The sequence below is a fragment of the Lissotriton vulgaris genome, chromosome 7 (assembly GCF_964263255.1).
Source record: "Lissotriton vulgaris chromosome 7, aLisVul1.2, whole genome shotgun sequence".
NCBI classification, from domain to species: Eukaryota; Metazoa; Chordata; class Amphibia; order Caudata; family Salamandridae; genus Lissotriton; species Lissotriton vulgaris.
The window spans coordinates 195542032-195567719 of NC_141695.1; the positions used below are offsets into that span (position 1 = coordinate 195542032).

Here is a 25688-nt window from a genome sequence, read left to right on the forward strand (position 1 = left end):
TCTCACTTCCTTGCTTCCAACCCCTGCGTCCCTTATGCACCTCAAATCAAACCACTGACAATGTGCTTTAGTGGCAAAAAAGGTCGCAGTTTATTCAACATAACATGTTTTATACATTTGCACGATCATGATTATCCTAATGCTCTCTTACTATTCATGCGAATATCTTCCTTGTCTTTACAATTATTTTCTTTGCTGCGTGGACCCAGCCTCCTCAAATTACGGGGACCGGAGGGGCCAGCTTCCTGGTCCTCTGTCCAAGGGTCAAGGCTTTGCCTCCCCCGACATGGGTTTCAAGTACCCGGAGATGTCCTTTGTTTAAAGAATAGAGTTTTGTTTACTCATCGCTCAGGCTCAATGATTCATACTTCCACTTAAAAGAAACGTGCAGAACATACAACGGCAGTGCAAACACGTTTTTAGTTAGCTTACACAATAAAAGTGGGCGGTAGGTATTAATGTGAGATCCTGAAGACTGCCCTTTATAAGGGCTCTAACAGGCAAGAAGTGAAACTTGGAGGCCACTGCTGTGTTCAACAGGGACAGCAACCTGAAACAGCAGAAGACCCATCACAACAGGAGAACAGAGCTACCACTGCAAGAGTAAGTGAAAAAGTAGAGCATTTAATAATTCTGGGGAGAAACAGGCATTTAATGATTGGACTTGAATGATGTTTTGAACAACTTTGCTTGACGTGGCAGGTTTTTGCTATTTAACTTAAAGTTATGCTATAACGACTGGTGCGATAAAAATGTCACAAAATGAAAACACCATCACCAAAGTATATCTGTAGGTTTGTTTCGAGTTCTATTTTTTCCTCATTCAAAAATTAATTTTTCACTTTTGGTTGGTGAACATCATCACCGGCATTAGCGCTGGTGGTGCCCGGTGAGACAATGTTTGTTGGAGCCCCCCATCCATGGTGGAGGTCATCACCACCACATAACAGAGCCCCTCAAGTCTCCATAACCACTCTCTTTCAGAAGTTTTACAATTAGTTATATAGTGGCACTCGCACCAGTGTAGGGTGTCAGAGCACTTTGCATCACACACAAATTACACAGAGACAACCAATCATATATTTGTAAATCAGCATATAGGAAATGTTACATAAACCAGAGGACTACCAGGTGTAAGAATCACATCAGCCATACTGGTAGGCAGTGTAGTTTAAGAGTGCTTGGTCTGGAGAAGCACAAACTCAGAATTTAAAACAGAACTCCATAGTTAGGGTTCTCTTGAATAATAAGAATTGAGTTCTACCGAAATGAACTCTTTTTACAAGATTAATCTTTTGCAAAGACTAAGAAGGGAGTAAAACTAACATAACCTTTTTTGGACAGACATCCGAGGGACAGTCATTGTGCTTGCTTCAGCTTATTATACCAGTCATTGCTACGGTTTAAATAGGTGAGAAATAATACAAAGATGGCGCTGACTGTGGCATCTACTTGGATCCAATCAATGCGATTACTGCAGAAAGCTTAACTTTCAGGTGAGGGTGGATTTCATTTATTCTGTGTGAAAAAGCTCAGTATTCTTTATCACAGAGCCATCGCCTAGAAGACTTAGAGGCTCTTTCCTCCATTATTCTTTCTGCCGGTGTATTTCTGTATGAAGAAATCACAAGTGCTGTAAAAGCTCTTTCTCCTTTTATCATAGGAGCCTTCTGGGTTCTACAATGTTTTTGGAATGAAGCCATTCAGGCAGTATCTTAGTTTGCCATTCTTCTTCCAGTGGATATTTAATTGGATTAGATTTTACAGCTCTTTCTGTAATATATTCTATAACATTTGAACTTTATCTTTGCTATGCAATTCAGCATTTATTGGTTAAACCCCATAGTTAACTACTCGGGGAATTCTAATAAATATTATCAATATAATAATCTGTGTTATGTCTTTTCAGGTGAATTGAAGAGGTTGCACAGAAACTAATTAATGATGTCCGCCCTGAAATTGTCTTCGTTGGTCCTTATCATCATCAGTGGTATAGTCATTCTAATCTCGCTCGCATCCGATTACTGGATGTCTGGCTCTGGTTCATTTTTTGGACTCTGGAGAATTTGTGTACGGGGTATTTGCACGACATTTGGATCTGCCGGTAAGAGAAGGAATCGAACTGTCAAATGCACAGAGATGGAACAATGTGTATGATAATTTTTCATCTATGTTATAAAAGTAAAAAAAAAACAGGAACTGGAGACCGATTTAAAGGCATTCTCATGAAGGACGGACATCGCGTAAAGCAGGAGCATCAAATGTGAGTTCAGAAATGTTAGGTTCATGCCAGAGTTTCAGGATGCCCTAACAAAATATCTTTGCAATAAATGAATCTACATGAAAACAAGTCAATTGAACAGTCGTAATCCTGAAAGTCTAGCATGGATCCGACCTTCCTGCACCTACTTTCGATAGCCCTTGAAGTTAAGGTAATCTTTGGCAAGTAGCACCAAAATACAACGGCGGTTGGCTCAGGTGAGCGTGGTAGGGCGGTTGGGCGGGGCAGGGCGCGGCAGGGGGAAGCCAACAGACGACTGAATAGGTATTGAATATTTAATTATACCTATTCCATCGTCTGTCAGCTTCCCCCTTCTCCCACTCCGCCCCGCCCCACCTGTGCCGGCCGCAGTGACACAAACATGACCAAAGTTATTTTTAGGTTTCTGAATAATTCAGTTACTGTGGAAGCCCTCTTTAATTACTTTTATATACGTTAGTTTGAGCATTAGAAAGGTAATCCGTGCCAGTCAGAATGTCAGAACTCAGCAGTCCCATTCAGAAGTTTCCAGAGGTTTCTCGTCTCTCCCTTTATGGTCAGATGTTTAAACCACTTGCATTTGCAAGCACTGACAGTAGCAAAATCACAGGGTAGGCAAACGTTCTTTAAATGTACTAAACCCATTTTGCAAGTCGTAAATGGAGGTCAGACTGGCAACACACGTTTAGTGACATACCGAATCGCAATTTCGAAGGGGAAAGGATCCTCTTGGGATCACATCATGTCGCAGCCTCGGGGCAGCAGGCGGTGGTTCCCTGCACCCCGATATCTTCCCAAACGGGAACCATACTTTTTGAAGCAGCTTCAGTTCCTGTAATGAACATTGGCTGCTTAAAAAAGTACAAACACGGGGATGGTGGTCTGATGATCCTTCCCGGAGCCACCACCTCTGTGTTTGCAGCCAATCACAGGGGATTGCAAACGCGACCTCCTGAATAGTCGCCACGCACATTGTACTGCGCTCTCCTGTAATCTGAGATTTTGCAACACAACCTAGTACATAAATTGCATCGCAAAGTGAGATGCACATTGCAAAACGTCAGTGTAGAATTTCTGATCTCTTTTTGTGACGTCTTCATACATCTGCTCCTAAATTTCCTCTCTCAGATTCCAGAAGAGAAGACTGTGGTCTTAAGCTTTCCACAAGTAGGGAAAAGGTCTGGGGTTTGATTTCTTTGTGACTCCTACATCTAAACTAAACTGTAAATTAAAAAAATATAGGAAATAGACCCCCCTGTTTGTTTGATCTTTTTTGCACCGAGGCAGTCAGACATAACATTAGAATAAAACTACGCTGGTGTCTGAAAACCTCTTTGGTCAACATTAAAGCATTTATTAGCAAATATTTCTAACAGACACACTATACACAGTGAGAAGTATCACAATCAGAGGTGGCAGCATGATATTACATAGACTAGAGGGTGAGTTGATTGAAATGGCAAAGAGACTACATACACTTATTCCAGACACAATGAGATGATAAGGGATTACCCAGAATCACACAATCTTTGGTCAAATGCATAAACCGTGATCACATAAATACAAGAATTATGTTACCAAACTTGCTGCGTGTTTTGTTTATTGTTTCTCTACTTTTGGACCCCTTACTGCGGGCATAGTTTAGATTTGAGCAACATCAGAAAATACTCAGCGGTATATTTTTGAGAGGACTTTCGTTTCTCTTGCAATGTGGTGTGAGCGCAACACAAGTCCAAAAGAGATTAATGAAGCCACGCACAGCCACCTTGTGTGGCCTTGAGTAATACAACGCAGCACAAATCACTGTGTTGCATTACTCTGGAAATGTGTTCCATGGACGGTGCGTGGGTGTTTTCATGCCAATCCCATGTTTTTTTAAACATTCTTAGATGTACCAAAAAGATAGGCCTCCCGAGGAGAGGCGCCATAAAGAGAAATATTTTTATTTCTCCTCTTTACTTTTTTATGTGTTTTGTACCCTACAGCAGACATAGAGAAAGGAATATGCCTCTCAGGATTGTTTTTGTGCAGAAAGGCGCCCCTTCCTGCACAAAACAAGCCTGCATGCAACACAGGCACCCTTGCACTATGCTGTAAGGGTGCTTGCATAAGAGTGAAGCAGCCAAAATGGTGCCAGTGCAAGGAGAGGACAGGAATGTGTCATATTCTTTACAGACAGTGCGTTCTTGCCCTTACCCTGTGATGCAGCGCTATGCAGCACAGCAAGGCGACTTACTGTGTTGCGCCACAATAATCCCTTCAGTTTTTGGCAGAAGTGCTGCGCTGGCCTTTGAAAAACCAACTAAAGGAATTGTCCCAGCATCTGGAATTAAAACAAGATGGAGCTCGCTATACGCAGGAGAGGTAGGGTATCTCGTCATATAGCATCCGAGGCAGGAATGTGGTTGCTTTGTTTAGTTAAGGATAGATGCTTTAATGCCTCTCAAAAGTGCAGGGGATGAAGCTAGGCAGAAATTGCAGGCTTATTTTATCCCAGATGAAGAGGGAACAACACCACCCCCCAAACCATTACCAAAATATCCATTTGCAACTCAAAGGCAGAGTGAACCATGCTCTGAATCAGTTTAAGAACGTGTTCTTGGTTCCTTGCAGCTGATGTTGACGCCACTCGAGCCTTCATCATCATCTCGTTCCTGTTGATGGTGGGATCTGCCGTCGCTCAGATCCTTGAAATCTGGATCAACAATGTTTCAATGGGGATGAATAAGCAGAAGCTGGTGACCATCCTGAATTTTTGTGCAGGTGAATCTTTATACTAGCTTTGATATAAAACAGTTTGTTGTCTCTCTAAGAAATGCACTAAATATGATGAGATATTTTGTAACTAATCGTTTTACCACATAGTTGGCTGTGGATGACATTGATTCAACCGTTTTAACAATGGATCTCGCGGAGCGGTGAGGAGAGATGAGGACGGCATCTTATACAACACTGTGTGATTTCAGTGAAGTTGAAATTTACAACCTACCAAGGAAAACAGTATTTACACCACTGTCTTAACCACGCATGCACTTGCTACGCATGCCTTTACCACACATATGTCTTTATAACTCATACTCCTTCACCACACATGCCTTTACAATGCAAGATAAGTATATTTAAGGTAAGAAAGAGAGAGTTTGTGTGTATGTTTGTGTGTGTGTGCATGCATCTGTCTGTCTTTGTATATATATAATGTAGGATTTAGGTGTGGGAAAGTGTTTTTTACGGTTTGGGGTTAAGAGGAATATAGAGTTCTAGACATATTTTTAGGGTGTAAGGGTGAGTAATGCTATACGGTGACAAGGTCATATGCAGGGAATGAGGTGTAAAAGGGTACAGGGTGGTAAGGGTATTTTTAGGGTATGGGGTGGGTAAGGGTATTGGGTGGTAAGGGTACTTTTTGAAGTTTGGGTGGATTAGAATATAGGGTAGCAAGGGTATTCTTAGGGTTTAGGGCAGGGTAATGGTATAGGTGATAAATACATTTGTAGGGTTTAGGGGTGGGTAAGGATATGGGGTTTTAAGGGTATTTTTAGGCTTTAGGTGTGGGTAGAAGTATGGGTCATTTAGACAAAGAAAGAGAGGTTTAGAAAGAAAAAATACATTTATAATTAATATAAAAAAGTTGGGATATATAAAAAGGTAGAGGGTAAACTTACCTTAACTATACGTGAATTGTGTGTTAAAGGAATGCGTGGTAAAGACATATGTGTGATAAAGGCATGCGAGGTGTAGGCATGTGTTGTATAGTCATACATTCCCTAAAAAAGGCATTTGTAGGAGGAAAAAATGCAATGATGGCAATAGAGATTGTTGCTACCATGACAATTAAACAGTTAGTTCTACTAATGTACTCAGAATACATCTTGGAGTTTATTAGATCTGAATGAATCAACCTCTTGTGTACAATATACAGCCGGTAGCTTTTTTGGCATCAGCAGCCTTTAGCTAATGCCTTGAAACAGGGTCTTACATCTTGAATCAGCCAATACCTGGTAGGTGTATTATTGTGGGATACCCTCGTGGGTGATAGCGCGCTTTACAAATACACATAACATAACATTTCAACTTCTAGCGAGTTCTTCCATTACAAAACATGATGAGGTGCATTGTTTTCGTGAGCAGCACTAACAAGCTGTTTGGGTTTAGATGAATACGTTCGATTTGCCAGCTTATATTTGGTAAATGGTAATTCACATTTAAAGAAAATTTAGATCGGATGTAACATTTTTAATGGAATTGTTTCTTGATGATGATGGGCACATTTCTGCCAATAGGGTCTCCCTTGAACACATGGTACTGGCCGCAGGCATGAACCTGGGAGTGTTCTTTCTTTCTTTCTTACTTACTTTCTTTCTGCCTTTCTTCTTTCCTTCTTTTCTTCCTTCATTTTTTCTCTTTCTTCATTTCTTGCTTCCTTTCTCTCTTCTTTTCTTTCGCCCTTTCTTCTTTCCTTCTTTTCTTTCTTCCATTTTTGGTTTCTTTCTGTCTCTCTTTCTTTCCATCTTGCAGTTTGGAACTTAGGTTATTAAAACAATACAGAAGCCAAAACCATGCCTTTTAGCACATTACAGACCACCGCTGCTTAGATGCTGGAAGGCAAAAGAGCGCAGTAATTAAATAATAATGGTGCTATTAATATTTTCTAGATTTCTGTTTATTTAAGTTTTCCAAATGTGTAATGTAAAGGAACAGGATGAGTACAAATAAAACTATTACTATAATGGTTTTCTCAAATTAAACAGATATCAGTGATCCAAGTAAACAGTCCTTATTCATTCCTGACTCAGAATTCATCTGCTTTCTCTGAGTGAAGAGATGTCTCATGTTGCTCCTTTTGTTCCCAGCTTGCAGCGCCATCATTGCTATGGGCGTTTTTACTGGATCCACAAGCAGCTCAGGTGGAGCCACTCTTTCATATTCTTGGTCGTTTGCCCTAGGCTGGGTCTCTGCAGGACTGATTCTGTTGGCAGGTGAGGCCCGATATCTATTACAGTTTATCAATTTGTCTCACCATGATCCTTAATGACGATATCTACCTCTAATAAACTTTATTACCAAGTCCCACTGTGATGCTCAATGCCAATATCTACATCTAATAATCTTTAATACCAAGTCCCACTGTGATTCTCAATGCTGATGTCTACTTTTAATAAGCTTTAATACCAAGTTGCACCATGATCCTCAATGCCAATGTCTACCTCTAATAAACTTCAATACCAAGTCTGACCATGCTTCTGAACACTGATCCCTACCTGTAATACATTTTAATTAAAAATCTCACCATGATTCCCAAAGCCAATACTTAATACTAACTAACATTGCTATCAATTCTCACCATGATCTTCATTGCTTTTTACTACTTCTAATAAACTTCAAGACCGAGGGCTGATTTAAATCCTGATGGATGACCCGGTGTTCCGTGGGGCCACCCATCGTTTTTAGGTCGAGTTTACTCGAACCTATTGCTGTCCATACAAAAGCTGACTTTTTACGATGCGGATTTTCAAAAGTTCACGTGAATCCCAATCACGTGACCTGCTCTCATGCACGAGCCTTCCCCCTGCCAGCAGCCTTTCTCCCTTCACAGCCATCTGTTCCTCTCTCCCCGCCCCCGCCGTCACTTATTCACGGCCGCAGGCCGTCCTAATTGTTCACGGCCGCAGGCCGTCCTAATTGCTTTTTTTTCAGCCTGACTACTTCAAAGGGTTTCATTTCCTGGCTACTTCAAAGGGTTTCACGCCTAAACACGTTATTGCTATCGTGAAGCGCGCATGAAGCATCCGAATTGCAGCACGCAGGCCAGATGTCAACAAAGCCAGGGATTTCTCCAAAGCCCATGCCTTTTCCCGTTTCATCTATATCTGCAGCGTTTAACCCACGTCTTCAATTGGCAACATACTTCATTTTTAGTGCACTTTCTATCTAGTGGCTTTCCTACGGTGGCAGTAGGAGACATGCTTTTTAATCCACCCTTCTTTTTTGCCACAATGTGTAATCCTGGGCAATCACTGGATGTAAAAGTCAAATACATACCAATAAATTCTAAGGGCCAGAATGAAGCATCCAAATTGCTGCACGCAGGCCCGATGTCGACAAAGCCAGGGATTTCTCCAAAGCCCTTTTGCGTGCGACGAGTTGCATAGGCCTCGGCAGCGGCGCACATTTAGTATCTGACTGTTATCGCTTGTTTTGTTTTGTTTTCTGGGCGATTTCATATAGCGCTAACTCCCACCCAAAACAGTGGCACCTTTTACATGAGAGCTATTGGATAGTACAAGAACACATTGCCTTCTCAAAGCTGCAGGAACATTAACTAATTCTCCCACAGTCACAGTATAGTGAGCTGACATTCTAACTTGTACCTGGCTTTCTAGCTTTTTGCTTGCAGCTCTGGGCAGTACGCCACATTCTTGTGCTTTGAGTACATTGCCTACTGTCATGTCACTAATAGGGAGCTTTATTTATATAGCACACACAGCTCAGACGGAATCACAGGGGCTCATGCCACATCCAGCGCATTTTACATGTCCTGTTTTTACAAAATACCACTTTTTACCATTTCTTAATCTTATGGAAAAAGCTACACTCTACGCTAATATAAAGCTTACTTGGGCTCCCACCTCCCAGGGTTGCACGCAGACATGCTCTATATTTGGCTGAAACTCCTACACTACACTATGATAGAATTGTAATTTTAAATTTGGTTTCACTTTTGTGTGCGCAGCTACCACTTTCCAGAGCACATTTTTTTCTCGTCTCCCCATTATAATTCAATATTATTTAATACAATATTTCTCACATGTTATATTAAATGGTGCACATGTTCCGTTTATATCGATTAACATGCAGGGAGTGCTCCAAAACCAAAATGCTATTTTGCTTCATTAGCAGTAACTCTATGCAGCGCCTCTAACGTTTCTTTCCTGCTCTTTTAAAACAGCTGAAACCAAACTTACAGCAACAGCGCACGGAGGGCTCAGAGAAATTGCCACACAGAGCTCCGGGGGAGGGGGGGTTGGGGGGGAGTATTTGGGAATAGACTTTTTTTGCCCATTGTTAAATATCACAAACAAGGCTGCATTTTATGCTAATAGGGAGCGTTATTAATAGCACAGAGGGTCCTGGATGGAAACACAAGGAAGCATGCCACATCCAGCGCACTTTACACGTTTTCTTTTTACAAAATACCGCTTTTTGACCATTTCTTAATTTAAGGGAAAAAGCTTCACTCTACGCTAATATGAAGCTCTGTTGCACTCCCTTCCTTCCATGAGTGATATTATACTAAATGGGGCATGCGTCCCTTTTATTTGAATAAACATGCAGGGAGTGCTCCAAAACCAAAATGCTATTTTGCTTCCATAGCAATAACTCCATGCATCGGCGCAAACCCTTCCTTCGAGGGCCCTAGGGAAATTGCCACAAAGAGCTCCAGAGGAAGTCCCAGGGGCTTATGCCACTTCCAGCAGGTGATATTTTCGTGCCGAAACGTTACATATATTTAAATTATCACTTTTTACTTATTTCTAAATATTGCGAACAAATTTTTGACCTACCCTACTACACAGCTCCGTTATTAGCACACAATGCTCCAAATAAAGTCACAAGTGCTCACGCCACATTCAACACAGTTTACACATATTCTTTTTAGACAATACCACCTTTAACAGATTTTTAAAATTAGGGATAAAACATCAGGGACGCTAATAAGGTGCTCAAATACATCCAGCTGGAGTCACAAAAGATCACGTCACATCCATCGCACCAGACTTCATTGGAATGCGCTCCACTCGCTCGCTGCCCTGCCCCCCCCCACCAGGCTCTTGAAGTGCGACGCTTCGCCAGCGCTTCCCTCCCACTCGTTTACTACTGCCTCCCCACGACCTCAAAGCAATGCGCTTTCAGCCCTATAACTTCCCCTCCCACCTCCCAAACAGCATTTAGCCATGAACACTTGTTTCACTTAACAGCTCTCTGCTGTCGGTATTTTACCCCCTCTAGCATTTTCCATGCGGCACTGAGCTGCGCAGACACACGCTAATATGAGTGGCCACATTTTTGGATGATGTGAACACCGCTTTACTTTCTTATCAACCATCTCCAACCACCCCCACCCACGGACAACACCGAAGGGCTCAAATGCTAACAAACACACTGAAAAAACGCAGCCATACTGGAATAAACACACTAATGTCTAATCGCCTTACAGATCAAAGATGACTTGAAGGTCTGGGTGTAAGAGGTGTTGGTTAACTTCTCATAATAACCTCCTGAACTCCTTTTCCCCTGTTGGCTCGATCTCAACGCCACAGCACCAATCAACGCCACAGCACCACGCAACACCACAGCACCACTCAACACTACAGCACCACTCAATGCCACAGCACCACTCAACGCCACAGCACCACTCAACGCCACAGCATCACTCAGCACCACAGAATCACTCAGCACCCCTCAATGCCACAACACCACTCAACGCCACAGCACCACTCAACACCACAGCACCACTCAACGCACAGCATCCCTCAATGCCACAGCATCACTCAACGCCACAGCATCACTCAGCACCACTCAATGCCACAGCACCACTCAACGCCAAGCACCACTCAACCCCACAGCACCACTCAACGCCACAGCATCACTCAATGCCACAGCATCACTCAACGCCACAGCACCACTCAACGGAACAGCACCACTCAACGGAACAGCACCACTCAACGCAACAGCATCACTCAGCGCCACAGAATCACTCAACACCTCTCAATGCCACAGCACCACTCAACGCCACAGCAACACTCAATGCCACGGCACCACTCAACACCACAGCATCACTCAACGCCACAGCATCACTCAACGCCACAGCATCACTCAACGCCACAGCATCACTCAACGTCACATCATCACTCAACGTCACAGCATCACTCAACGTCACAGCATCCCTCAATACCACAGCATCACTCAATGCCACAGCATCACTCAATGCCACAGTATCACTCAACGCCACAGCACCACTCAACACCACAGCATCACTCAGCACCACTCAATGCCACAGCACCACTGAATGCCACAGCATCACTCAGCACCACTCAATGTCACAGCATCACTCAGCACTACTGAAGGCCACAGCATCACTCAGCACCACTGAACGCCACAGCATCACTTAGCACCACTGAAGGCCACAGCATCACTCAGCACCACTGAACGCCACTGCATCACTCTGTGCAATCATTCAACAACAACTGGTTCTAATATGTTCTCTCAATGTTTCAAGCTTTATTACATATGTCACAAAAAGATGTTAATATTCCACTTCTGTTCTTGGATTTTCATCACAATAAAATACACTGAACATAATCTTCCCAAAAGTTATTTACAAAAGTTTAAGCTATTGCCAATATAAATTACAATAACTTTTATTTAAGTATTAATTATTAAAAAAAATAAAAGCCATTGTTATTTGTAATATTAATACATCTAAGTCATGTAAATACAACACATATTGCATTGCAAATGCTATAGGTGTTACGTTTGCGAAAGTTAAAACTATTGGCATTGTAAATGACAAAGCTATTAATATCGCTAGTTTCAAAACCAACACATAAATAAAATATTTGTCATTTACAAGACCAATAGCTCAAACTTTCCTAATGCGAGACCTATTGCATTGCAAATGCTTGTTATAAGTAACTGCCAAGCTGGTGGTCATATTTGAAGCATTGCCAGGAGCCGCTCCTGTCAATGCATTGCGCTGTTAGTGAAGAGCTCCATCAACATGATGGAGCCCTGCACTAAACTGTTTTATTTATTTTATTTTCGAACCTAAAATCCCCAAACTGTATTTTGTTTTTGAAAATAAAAAGACAATGCTCCCCTCACCATGATTCCCTTACCATCAGGGTTTTCCTGGCAGTGAAGGGAGATAAAGCTGAACTCTAATTGTGTGCATCTAAAGCAGATGGGTGGAATTATAGGTCGGCCTCCGATGGCCCTTAATCAACAGGGCTGTTGGAGAAGTTTAATCACGGCAAGACGTAGTCAATCAATCAATCAGAGTACTTGTAAAGCACGCTCCTTACCTGTGAGGTTCTCAAGGCGCTGAGAGGAGAGGGGGGATGCTACTGCTTAAAGAGCCAGGTCTTGAGGAGTCTTCTGAAGGTGAGTAGGTCTTGGGTCTGCAGAATGTTGGTAGGGAGGGTGTTCCAGGTCTTGGCGGCGAGGTAGGAGAAGGATCTGCCACCGGAGGTCTTTCATTGGATGCTGGAGACAGCAGCGAGGGCAAGGTTTGCGGAGCAGTGCTGGCGGGTGGGGGTGTGGAAGCTGAGTCTGCTGTTCAGGTAGGCTGTTCCGGCGTTGTGGAGTGCTTTGTGTGCGTGGGTGAGGAGCTTGCAGGTGATCTTCTTGTCGACGGGGAGCCAGTGTAGGTCTCTCAGGGGGGGTGATGTGGCTGCAGTGGGGGACGTTGATGATCAGTCGGCCGGAGGCGTTTTGGATGCGTTGCAGTCGTCATAGGTGTTTGGCTGGGATTCCTGTGTAGAGTGCGTTGCTGTAGTCCAGTCTGCTGCTGACGAGGGCCTGTGTCACCGTTCTTCTTGTTTCAGTGGGGATCCACTTGTAGATCCTGTGGAGCATGCGGAGGGTGTTGTAGCAGGAGGAGGAGATGGCGTTGACCTGCTTCGACATGGAGAGGGAGGAGTCGGGGATGAATCCGAGATTGCGTGCATGGTCGGTGGTTGTTGGTGCTGTTCACAGTGTGGTCGGCCACCAGGAGTTGTCCGAGGCTGAGGGGGTGGGTCCAAGGATGAGGACCTCCGTCTTGTCCGAGTTCAGCTTCAGATTGCTGCTCCTCATCCAGTCGGCGACGGCCTTCATTCCCTTGTGGAGGTTGGTTTTGGCGGTGCGTGGGTCCTTGTTGAAGGAGAGGATGAGCTGGGTTTCATCAGCGTAGGAGATGATGTTGAGGTCGTGATGGCGGGTCACTTGTGCGAGGGGGTTATGTAGACGTTGAACAGCGTCGGGCTGAGGGATGAGCCCTGGGGTACGCCGCAGATGATGTCGGTGGCTTCGGATCAGAAGGGTGGGAGGCAGACGCTTTGGGTTCTGCCGGAGCGGAAGGACGTGGTCCAGTCAAGAGCCTTCTCTTGGATTCCAGCTTCTAGGAGGCGTGTCTTTAGAGTTCGATGGCAGACCGTGTCGAAGGCGGCTGACAGGTCCAGGAGGATGAGGGCTGATGTTTCGCCGTTGTCTAGTTGGCGCATGATGTCGTTTGTGGCGGCGATGAGGGCTGTCTCGGTGCTGTGGTTTCGTCTGAATCCGGACTGGGACAGGTCCAAGATGTTGTTGTCTTCCAGGTGGCGGGCCAGTTGCATGTTGACGATTTTCTCGATGACCTCTGCCGGGAACGGGAGCAGGGAGATGGGCCAGAAATTCTTGAGGTCCTTGGGGTCCGCTTTGGGCTTCTTGAGGAGGGCGTTAATTTTGGCATGCTTCCAGCTTTCCGGGAATGTTGCTGTTTCGAAGGAGATGTTGATGACCTTCCGTAGTTGGGGTGCGATGGCTGCGTCTGCTTTGTTGAATATGTGGTGTGGGCACGGGTCAGAAGGAGATCCTGAGTGGATAGAGTTCATGACCTAGTGTGTCGCGTCATCGTTGACGTTGGACCAGGAGGTCAGGCGGTTGGCGCTGGGGGTGTTCACAGGGGGGTGGAGTCTGGCGTAGTCCGGCGGTCGTGGTGTTGAAGCTGTCGTGGATGTCAGCGATCTTGAGGTGGAAGAAGATGGCAGGTGAGTTGCACAGTTCTTGTGAGGGCGGGATGTCGTTGGCATTGGTGCTGGGGTTGGAGAGTTCCTTTACGGTGCTGAAGAGCTCTTTGCTGTCGTGTGCGTTGTTATCCAAGCGGTCTTTGAAGGAGGATCTCTTGGCTAATCTGATGATGTGGTGGGTGGCGGGTGGCGTCCTTGTGGGCTGCGTAGCTGTCCGGTGTGCCTTCGTGGAGCCATGTCTTCTCCAGTTTCCGGCATGCACGTGTGGAGGCCTGGAGCTTGTTGGTGAACCAGGTGGGTCTCTTGTTGGTGTGGCTGTTGGAGGGTTTCTTGAGTGGGGCGAGGGTGTTGGCGAAGTCATCAATCCATTGTCTGAGGTTGCGGGCTGTGGAGTCTGCGTTGGTGGGGTCGTGGGTGGGTTTTTGACAAGGGAGGTGATCAGCTGGTCTTCGGTAGCTTTGCTCTAGCAGCGGCAAGGCAGCTGTTGGGTGCGGAGGTGTGTGGTTGGTTTCTTGAAGGTGAAATGGATGCAGCATTGGTCGGTCCAGTGCTGTTCAGTGGCGTGGTCGAAGGCGATGTGGGAGCTTGTGGAGAAGATGGGGTCAGGCGTGTGGCCGGTGACGTGGGTGGATGCGGTGACGAGTTGTCTGAGGCCGAGGTTGGCGAGGTTGTCAATCACGGTGGCGGAGTTGGCTTCGTTGTTGTTCTCGAGGTGGAAGTTCAGGTCCAAGGAGGATGTAGTCCGTGGAGGCGAGTGCGTGGGTGCTGGCGAGGTCGGCGATGGAGCCACTGAACTGAGCCCAGGGTCCGGGGGGTCTGTAGATGAGTGTTCCTCTGAGTGTGGTGTTGGGGTCGGTGTGGATTCAGAAGTGCAGGTGTTCGGCAGTCTTGAGGGTGTCCGTGGGTGGTGACCTTGAGGGTGGACTTGTGGACGATGGTTATTCCTCCTCCGATTCCGTTGGCGCGGTCCCTGCGGGTGATCTTGTAGCCGTCCAGGATGGCTATAGCGATGTCGGGCGCCGAGGAGTCGTTCCACCAGATCTCGGTCAGGAAGGCCACATCTGGGGCAGATCCCAGAGCTCGTTGGTGTGTTTGCGTGCGGAGCGGGTGTTGAGGAGTATGCAGCGGAGGTGGTTGGGTGTAGTCTTTGGAGGTTTGGTGGTTGAGGTGTGGCAGGAGAAGGGTCCGTGGGTCCATTTCGGGGTGGCATGGAAGCAGGTGTGGCTTCGGCCGGTGTTGAGTGCGTGGAGGGTGCAGGCGTCGTAGTGGATTCTGGTGTCATGGCGTTTGTGGAGTCCAGGGGTTCCTGCGCTGGGTACGGTCCAGGCGCGGACGGGCGCAGACGGGCTTGCCTTAGACGCGCCTTCGGTGAGCCAGCGGCGCGCCCGCTTCGCGGCCGTTTCTCGGCCTGCATATGAGGTGGGTTGGGAACCAAAACAACTTTGGCAGTGCTATGTCGTGTAGTTCCTAGGACCGTCCCCGGACCTGTGCATTTTCGATGACCTAAACTGGGTGCCAGGTGTATAGACAGATTCACAACACCCCACACAGGATATGTCAGCCGTTAGACCAGCTAGCTCTACAGTGCCACTACCACCCCCTTGAATTCTACAGCGGTGTAGGTAGTTTCTGGCAACCACTGAACATGACAACCCCGATTCCTCAGGTATCGTGGAAAACAGTACAGTACTTTCCGCTCAGTCAATCATGCTTACTTTTTCTCAGGATGCACACAGAATGATGATTGGGACATTTTTAATAATTGTTTATTGGTCAAGCGTCTACTTGTGTAAAACATATTTGCTATGACAATCGGAAGACAGGAGCAGACAAAAGTGTTCGCGAGCACCAATATAGTGAATAGTAGATACATTTCTACTTGCTAAAAAGAGCAAATAAGCTGGTTATATAAAACAGTAGCATTGGCGTACTCCTACAATGGGCTGCCTACTATTCTGCCTAACGATACCTTACCTAAAGATGTAGGTGCAGCATGTGTATGTGCACATATGTGTGGGCAAAATGTAGCCAAGAATCCCCATGTGTGTGGGAAAAATGTAGCCAAGAATCCCCAAGGGAATCACTAACCCCTCTCCTGATGGTAAAGAACGAAGGACCCAGTCTCTGCTTCGAGTATGACTGAGTATGACACCCTGCCAGGGATGGCAGATTGCTGCTCGTCAAAGGATCAGCACGCAGAGTCTCAGTCTAGCCTGGAAGGAATCCTCCTCTAATTTGTAGGGTGGAATGAGGGTCTTTTATATTAAAGTGGTCACTTGAGGGTTTCTTCTAGAATTGATCTGTTTTCAAAACAACAGGACGCTTTCAAAACATTCACTAATCCTTTTCTAAACAAAAGTGATCTGAACAGCTGGTTATTGGCCATGAATGAAAAAAATGGTGACCCTTATACAGAGTAAATCTGCCGTGCCTGGGGACATGATTATGTACGTCAGGTACAGAGATAATAAGTACCGGGGGCCTGGTGTCGAAGAGACAAGAGCAAGCTACTAGGTAAAAGGTCACCTGCTTAGAACCGTTATTGTCATGTGGATGGGACTAATGTATGTAATTGGTGTATACATGAGGGGACTACCTAAAAGACATTTAACTGACTTTACCATTAAAAAGAGTATTCAATTACAATTCCGCAGACACCAAACATAACTTTGCTACCTGCTCCCAATAAAATGTTATCACTTATTAAATGTAATGAGGTACGCCTATGTTATCTGATGGGAGAGTTAGGCCTTGCAATAGTGAAAAGTGAATTTATGAGTTTTCCACTACCAGGGCATGTAAAACTTAAACGTACATGTCCCGCTTTGTAAATACCATACACTGTGCCCTATGTATTAAAAAGGAAGAGTTGGACCGGGAAAAAGTTTGATTTTGCCAAGTCAAAATAGTAGTTTAAAGCTGCACGCATGATACACTGACAGGTGTGATACAGGGCAGCTTAAGTGGGCGACACAATAAGTAGTGCAGGGTCACTAAATGGATTTCATTCACAGGTTGGGTACATGTAGAACAGCGGTCTCCAATCTGTGGGTCGCGACCCCCAGGGGGGTCGTGGAGTCCTGGGAAGGGGGTCGCAGATTCTGCCGAGTGCAGTTCCTGGCATTGGGCGGAGGGTGCTCGGCGGAGGCCTAATTCACACCGAGGTGTGAAAAACATCAACTGCCTCATCAACAAGTAAAAGGTCTTTTAAAGACCTGTCAAGTACTTGGGTGTGACTGTGTGTGTGTGTCCCTGAAGCTGTTTCGGCCCTCACATACACGAGCTGGGGGGAGCTGGGGGCGGGGGCTGGGGGAGTGGCTGTAGTTTAGCCCTGTGACTGAAATGGATGTTGCGCACCTAGAGCTGTGGGTCCCATGACACGTCCCCCGCCCCCAGCAGGGAGGCACAGAGATGCCCTCCCATGAGTGGGAAAGAAGAATGAAGACGACGCAGAGAGATACTGATCCCCCCCCCCATGAGAGAGGCACAGAAAAGGTGGGTGTATGACTGATGGGTGGATGGATGGATGAAAGGCTGAAGGATGGATGGATGTGTGAAAGGGTGGGTGGATGAATGATGAGTGGATGGATGAATGAAAGGGTGGATGGATGAATGATGGATGTATAGATGGAAGGATGAAAGGGTGGATGGATGAAGGATAGATTGGTGAAGGATAGATGTATGGATGGAAGAATGAAAGGGTGGACGGATGAAGGATGGATGGAAGGGTGGATGGATGAATGATGGATGGATGGATGTGTGAAAAGGTGGGGGATGAATGATGGGTAGATGGATGGATGAAAGGGTGGGTGGGTGGATGGATGTGTGGATGAAAGGGTGGATGGATGAAGGATGGATGTATGTATGGATGGGAGGATGAAAGGGTGGATGGATGTATGGATAGATAAAAGGTTGCATGGATGAATGATGCATGGATGGATGTGTGAAAAGGTGGGGATATGAATGATGGGTGGATGGATGAAAGGGTGGGTGGATGGATATATGGATGAAAGGGTGGATGGATGAAGGATGGATGTATGGATGGGAGGATGAAAGGGTGGATGGATGAATGGATGGGAGGATGAAAGGGTGGATGGATGTATGAACGGATAAAAGGTTGCATGGATGAATGATGGATGGATGTGTGAAAAGGTGGGTGGATGAATGATGGGTGGATGGATGGAAAGAAGGGTGGATGGGTAAAGGATGGGTGAATGGATGGATGAAAGGGTGGATGGGTGAATGATGGATGTATGGATGGTTGTGTGAAAAGGTATGTGGATGAATGATGAGTGAATGGATGAATGAAAGGTTGGATGGATGAATGATGGATGTATGGATGGAAGGATGAAAGGGTGAATGGATGAAGGATAGATTGGTGAAGGATAGATGTATGGATGGAAGAATGAAAGGGTGGACGGATGAAGGATGGATGGATGGATGGATCGATGGATGGATGGATGGGTGGATGGATGAATGATGGATGGATGGATGTGTGAAAAGGTGGGGGGGATGAATGATGGGTAGATGGATGGATGAAAGGGTGGGTGGGTGGATGGATGTATGGATGAAAGGGTGGATGGATGAAGGATGGATGTATGGATGGATGGGAGGATGAAAGAGTGGATGGATGAAGGATGGATGTATGGATGGGAAGATGAAAGGGTGGATGGATGTATGAATGGATCAAAGGTTGCATGGATGAATGATGGATGGATGTGTGAAAAGGTTGGTGGATGAATGATGGGTGGATGGAAGGAAGGGTGGATGGGTAAAGGATGGAAGTATGGATGGAAGGATGAAAGGGTGGATGGGTAAAGGATGGATGTATGGATGGAAGGATGAAAGGGTGGATGAATGAAGGATGGATGTAGGGATGGAAGGATGAAAGGGTGGATGGATGAAGGATAGATTGGTGAAGGATAGATGTATGGATGGAAGAATGAAAGGGTGGACGGATGAAGGATGGATGGATGGAAGGGTGGATGGATGAATGATGGATGGATGGATGTGTGAAAAGGTGGGGGGATCAATGATGGGTAGATGGATGGATGAAAGGGTGGGTGGGTAGATGGATGGATGAAAGGGTGGGTGGGTGGATGGATGTATGGATGGGAGGATGAAAGAGTGGATGGATGAAGGATGGATGTATGGATGGGAAGATGAAAGGGTGGATGGATGTATGAATGGATAAAAGGTTGCATGGATGAATGATGGATGGATGTGTGAAAAGGTGGGTGGATGAACGATGGGTGGATGGAAGGAAGGGTGGATGGGTAAAGGATGGATGAATGGATGGAAGGATGAAAGGGTGGATGGATGAAGGATGGATGTATGGATGGAAGGATGAAAGGGTGGATGGATGGATGTGTGAAAGTGTGGGTGGATGAATGATGGAGGGATGTGATGAGGTCTAACAGGCGCATTTATGGTTGTCAAAAGTTGATGAACAGGAGTACCAGTTTCTAGAAACTTTTGTCGGAAGGGGGTCCTTACGCCTAAAAAGGTTTTACAAGGGGGTCTCGGCATCAAAAAGTTTGAAGACCTTTGATGTAGAACCAATTTACTAGAGAGCTACAAGTAAATTAAAAGTGCCATTTGGGTGTAAGCCAATGTTTCAGAGTTTATAGGAGTGAGCACAAACACTTCAGCACTAGTTAGAAATGGTAAAGTGTGTAGAGTCCTAGAGCCAAAACAAAAAAAAATTCAGCAAAACAGGAGGATTGAAAATGAAATGTTTGGGGGAAAACCACACCAAGTATTGTCAGTTCTAAAGGAGGACAATTACTTTTTATATTCCTATTACATAGTTGAAACATCATTCTTGTTAAGTGTGATGTTCTACTTCCAAAATGGTAGAGCAAACTATTTTGCGTCCAAGAAGATATAGTAGAAAACTGTGGTGTGGAAATGTTCAATGCACAAACCTTGCATCTGTGTTGACAAGAGATGGTTCATAAAGACACACAGAAAGAGCTCTATATAAATAACCACAGGTAATTTAAACTGAAAAGTGAGAAGCCATATTCTTTCAGGGTAGGCATGAGGCAAGGAGCAGCAAGACCCAGTTTAGTTCAAGCTATCCAGGATCTCAACAAGTTGTGCCAAATGTCTAAACACAGATACTTCTTTAAACTTTATGATCAGACTGACAGCCTTTGCCAGGGCTTGTATGTGCCTGTTTCACTGATGGCCCACAGTACGATGGTTTAATCAGAAAAGTAGAGCTTCCATCAGTGCCGTAGCCTGTGTGGCATGCCCTCTATTGCCATGAACCCCCTGTACACTGTTTGAACTGTGAAATACAGAAATAATCAGGGTTTAGGGGCCTCTCGGGCCTCTGGGTCCCAGAGTCACTGCACCTGCCGAATCAATGTAGCTACACCCCTGGTTTCCATTTGTCAACTGCCTGAGAAGGCAACTCCAATCCAACCAGAGAGCCTTTAGTATTTGTTGCATTCAGAGTTCATCACATTTAAACACAATCGGGTAAAGTAAAGGTGTTATATTCGCTCATATAATTTTTAATCAATGATTACTATTAGGTTAAGTATCAAGTCAATAGAAGCAGCCCTTGTATTCATTCCCCCTCTCTCACCCCTCCTTTCTTTCCCTTCTTGGCACTGCCTATCTGTTGGCCGGGAGGCTGTCTTAGAATGTTAGACTCTGAGGGCTGAGAGGAGAACGCAGAGGTTATGTGAGCTGAAGCTGTCTGTTAGTGGAACTGTGGAGGTTATGAATAAAGAGTTCACTTACCTGCACCTGGTGTCTCCTACATCGTAACACAAGGTTATCAAAGCGTTTACAGTAAATACATTCAAGTGAGCCGGAATGTACACTCCAATACATCGCTATTTGTGTTTTTCTTAGAATGCTAAATATTTCTTTATTTGCATCTATTCGTAACACATAGCACACAGAGTGAGAGGGGCAGGTGGGATGTAGAGAGAGAAGGGAAAAAAGAGTGGCTGACAAGGAGGGAGGAGGGGGAAGCGGGGGAAGAGTAGGGGCTGAAGGGGAGAGAAAGATGAAGGGAGGAAGGGAGTGAGGGACAAAAAAGAAAAGCAAAAAAATGAAAGAGCATGTGTCAGGGAAAGGATTGGGTGAACTGTGAGAGAATGCACGCAACCAGCAGCAAAAGAGGAGGGGGAGTGGATATTATGCCCTTGGGGGTCCGCTCCACTATTGAGCTGCAAAGTGTGCCAAGTCCTTCCAGCACCTGACTCTCAGATGGCAGCATTCAAAGGCTTCTAAAGTGGGTAGTGTGGGGTTCTTCAAGCTCAAAACTCAACAGTCATGGTAATCGACCTGCTCCCTCCTTCCCTGACCCTTTCTCAACGCTCCTCTCTCCCCTTTTTGAGTTCTGTCTACGACAGGTATCAGGCACAGGTGTAGTGGTTCCCTCTCTAATGAGATTGTTTGCTCAGTTACTCTTATTAGTCCCGGTTGTCCTTATCTCACCACTATGGAGTTTCATCTGCTGTTCAGCAAAGACAGGGATCCACTGCACTCATCAGTCTCTCTCTTCCTCTTCCGAGAGGAGATACGCTGGTGTGTGCTCTAGCACTCACGTCAGGTCCGCAGAAGGCAGCATCCTAGGCCGCTATGCAGATTGTGAGTAGGTGGGCAATCTCTGGCGTGGTTGCAGTCTCTCACTAGCTGTAAGCCAACTTATGGACTGAGGGTGTGGGGTCAAGGGTCAGGAGGTTGCCTCAAGGCAGATTGTTTCTGGCAGCATGACCCAGCTATGGCTTAAATTGCTGGATAATTGGCACATAATGATCAGGTGTACTTTAAAGACACAGCATCCCCTCCCACTCTGGCAAGCATCATGCTGTTGCAACAGCACAGTCCACTAGGGCAAAACTTCACAATGTCAGAATGGCACAGCCTGTGCAGGCACACCTTCATGAGTGTCACAGTAGCACAATCCACTTGGACACAACTCTATAATGTCACAATGGCACGTTCTGTTCAGGTACAACTTAATAGCTTCACTGTGCCGGCAACTAACTGGGAGGGACTGTAATTAGGTGCATGGAGCACACAGATCCCTACATCTTCCTAGGGAGCTAAACCCTGGAGCTCCAAGGTCAGCTGATTTTGGCGCGATCTGGACAACCACACCACCTGCATGGTTGACGTGGTCCTTCTCTTTCAGGAGGCAGGTTGGCTCCAGGCACTTAAGGACTGGAACACGACTTCTTTCCTTTCAGGTCAGATTCCAGACCTTTAAGTTGTCTGAGGAGCACTTCCTTCCTTGACAAAAATGAACTTGGAACTGAAACAACAAGTGGGTCAGTAGGTCCCACTATTATACAATCACAGCAGACAAGTATTGTCGAATCTCTGTCTGTACTTCTAGAATCGGTGTTAGTCATTCTGCTTTCATCATGCCTCTCCGGGCTCTTCTCCAGCCTTTGTATAGTGAGGCTCCTCAAAGCAGGGTAGACTGGAGAAGCACAGCAAGGCAGGAGAGATGTGAACTTTCTGCTCCTGGGTATCAACAGCCACACTGAACAGTGATTGGGAAAAGCACCAAAGGATGGCTTCACCAGAAGGACACCAACCAAGACATCAGTCTCACCCTTTAACGCTACTATCTACCAAATGGTGGTGCTCAGGAAGACTAATCAGCACCCCTTCCCACCAAAAAGCGCAGACAGTAGAGCATGCTTCGAGGACACCAGACAGACAAGACAGAGGCAGAGCCACACGCTTGGAAGGAGAGGTCTACGGGGGCAGGGGTGTCAACACCACAAAGTATAGGGCAGTATGACTACTGCTCCGTATTACAGTCACATGTATAAACATTAATGCCAGGCAGACTGCCTCACAGCACGCTAGGACTAATGCCTGCATCCCAGGAAGGGAAATAAAAAGATCATCCCGAGCCAGTGGGAATTACCTTCTTCCAGATGCTCAAGAGGTTCCCCTCTTCTTCGGCATCACTGTCCTTTCCTCAGGTACAGGAAACAAATAGGGACAAACTGCTTCCTCTACAGTTCCTGCGCCGCCATCTTTCCCCGGGTACAGGAAGCAAACGGGGACAACCTGCTTCTGCTACAGTTCAAACACGTTCACAGGAGATGTGTTAAAAGTCAGATCTGATTGACAAGCTCCCCATACTGTTATAAATTAAACAACTGCGCGCAGCGATTGGTGTGAGCGTTGCCGATCGGGTGTGTGTTTGATATTATAATAACCACGGAACAACTTGGTGATGCTTCCATTGCCACCCCCTGCAGCCTGCCACTGGTTTGTTTAAACTGTTGCCTCCCGCTCTCCACTTGTGCCGCAGCATCATGACTCGTGAATGTATAGTCATTAATCACGCTGCGGCGCTTGTGGTTAAATTCTGTTACATTGTACCACCTTATAGCTGCAGACTTGCGAGACATATTCTCGGCTGTCCTGCAGTTCTCCCGGGGCACAAGCAGGCATCCACTTCTGTCATTTCAGATGATCCCACCAAAATGTCAGAAGTGGATGCCTGCTTGTGCCCCGCGGGGGACTGACATAAAAAAACAAGTGCAAGCGCGCCTCGCGCTGGCAGCAGGGGGGAGGGAGAGAGGAGGGGTCCTGCGAGATTCCCTTGCAGGGGCGAGCCAGGGGCACGTGTTTATGAGTTAATTACAAACATATGTTTCCAAAGCTCGCTCCCTCAAGAGAATAGCTCAAATGTGCACGTGTTGCATTCAAAACAATGAAACGGGTGCACGTTTTTGCCTCAAAAGGGGAACCGATGGCTAGAGGTCTTTCTCCAAGCAGCGCATGCGCGCTGCGTAGGCGAGACCTAAAAAGGATCTAAGAGTAGAAGTTAATTGCTGGAAAGTAGCCATAATATCCTCATCACTAATATCAGGATTACTCACGAAAGGATCTGTGCTACCTCAGCATAAAGTTTTGGGTGAAATTCCCATTGGCCAATATCTGTGGCCATTTTACTTTTTTATTGTTATTAGTGGTAACAACAGGGGCCACCATCTGTTGGGGTCGGCCATACAGAATTAGGAGACCGGATACCTTCAGTGCGACGGCATTTTGACCACTATCCTTCGATTCAATATGATCATGTAATTATTTTTTGCCAGAGGTCAAGGTCTACCAGAATATAGTCGATCCTTCTCTTGGCTTTCCCCCTCTTAAACATAGATTGTTTCATGCTCCTAATTTCCATATTATTCCTGGCAGTACTTACAGGGAAAAGTGCATTACAACATTCATCCTAAATAGGACAGATAATGCAATGCCCTTACTCTGGCAGCATCTACTTCATTGAGCCGCTGGAGGCTCCATCAACAGAATTCTTAATGTTTGACTATCTCTAAATGAAACGGGCGGACCCCGATTTTGGCGGACAGCATACTATGCTATGTTTGGGATGAAGCGCATTGTCTACTAAACTCTTAATTACGCTCGAGGCAGCCTTGTATTTGACAATCTCAGTATTCAGTAAGGCAGGTGCTAAGCTCCTCAGAAAAATGTTTTTGGTCCTACATTTATAAGTGATGACTGTGAAGACCTAATGAAGTAGATATTGGGCCCAGAGTGAGAATAGACATACTGCAGCAGGAATACGACATTCACCCATATGCCCAAGTGTTGTATGTGCACCAGAAGCTGACAGCAGAGCTCTCTCTTTAGAAACTACAAGGTGCATAGGTGCTGGGTCTGAAATTTGCTTTTTGCTTGAAAGCTAAATATCACTCTCAGTTTTTGTTTGTTTTTTGCTTTTTCGAGTTTTATGTGTGGTGCTTTTATCACACTGCAGAGCTGGGGGAAGGTATACCGCGTATCTAAATGTTTGATACACACATTAAGAACGTTGGTTTCTTATCCACTGACCTTTGACCTTTGTTCTTTCTCTCCACTTGTCGTCTCTTTGTCTCATCCTCTTGTGGCTCCTTCTTGAGCAGGTGTTGTTGCCTTGGTGTCGTTCAGGAAGGAAGGTCAGTAGAGGGAGAACTGAACAAGACCTGAAGCAGCGAACAGACTGGATGGGTGCTCAAGAACACGGGCATGAAGCCACCCAGTGCCGGACTCTTCCAGAGCAAGTGCTCATCATTTCAGCTCTTTATTTGCACAGAAATAGAGCTGAACATAGGAAGACCTGCAACATGGCTGTTATGATGCGTCCGCTGGTTTCATAATTTAAAAAGTCTCCTGGAGAGGAGATAACATTACACTAAACATTCCTACAAGAATGGACTGTGAAATACTTTGATATTACTCACACACAAAACCTATGGAATGTGGAGCTTATTTTCTATTTTCAAATAAATTGTTTTTTTGTAATGGTTTTGTAGGTTCTACATTTTGTTTCAGTTTATTGACATTGGTGTTACAATATAGACACTAAGGTGGGCGTCATCCAAACTAACAAGTATTCACAGTTAGTTTTTAGGATGAATGTTGGAGGACTCCAGTCATTGGACATCCATTTGTGATGCTTCTGAGATCATAGTGATTTGATGTGATTTATGTTTCCCAAGTGAAACTGATAGAAAAGGTTTCTAGAACCACGGTTACTATTACAGAAAGGACCTCAGTGGCGTAATGGGCGTGTTTGCCTGCTTTTTACATGCCGCGCCCCTTGTTATTACAGAAGGGACCGCAGACGCTTGTGCTACCCATTCTGTAATACTGACAGCGCTGGTAAA

At 45.6% G+C, this 25688-nt stretch overlaps 1 protein-coding gene across 1 annotated transcript; it reads left to right on the forward strand.

Annotated features, from left to right (window-relative positions):
• Positions 1–404: 404 nt before the first annotated feature.
• LOC147701174 (lens fiber membrane intrinsic protein-like) lies at positions 405–25323 on the forward strand. Its single transcript, XM_086928588.1, has 5 exons — positions 405–603; positions 1910–2104; positions 4874–5023; positions 7111–7236; positions 24945–25323. The coding sequence occupies exons 2-5, from the start codon at positions 1942–1944 to the stop codon at positions 24983–24985; spliced, it is 480 nt and encodes a 159-aa protein (XP_086784714.1). The 5' UTR covers positions 405–603; positions 1910–1941; the 3' UTR covers positions 24986–25323.
• The last annotated feature ends 365 nt before the right edge of the window (positions 25324–25688 follow it).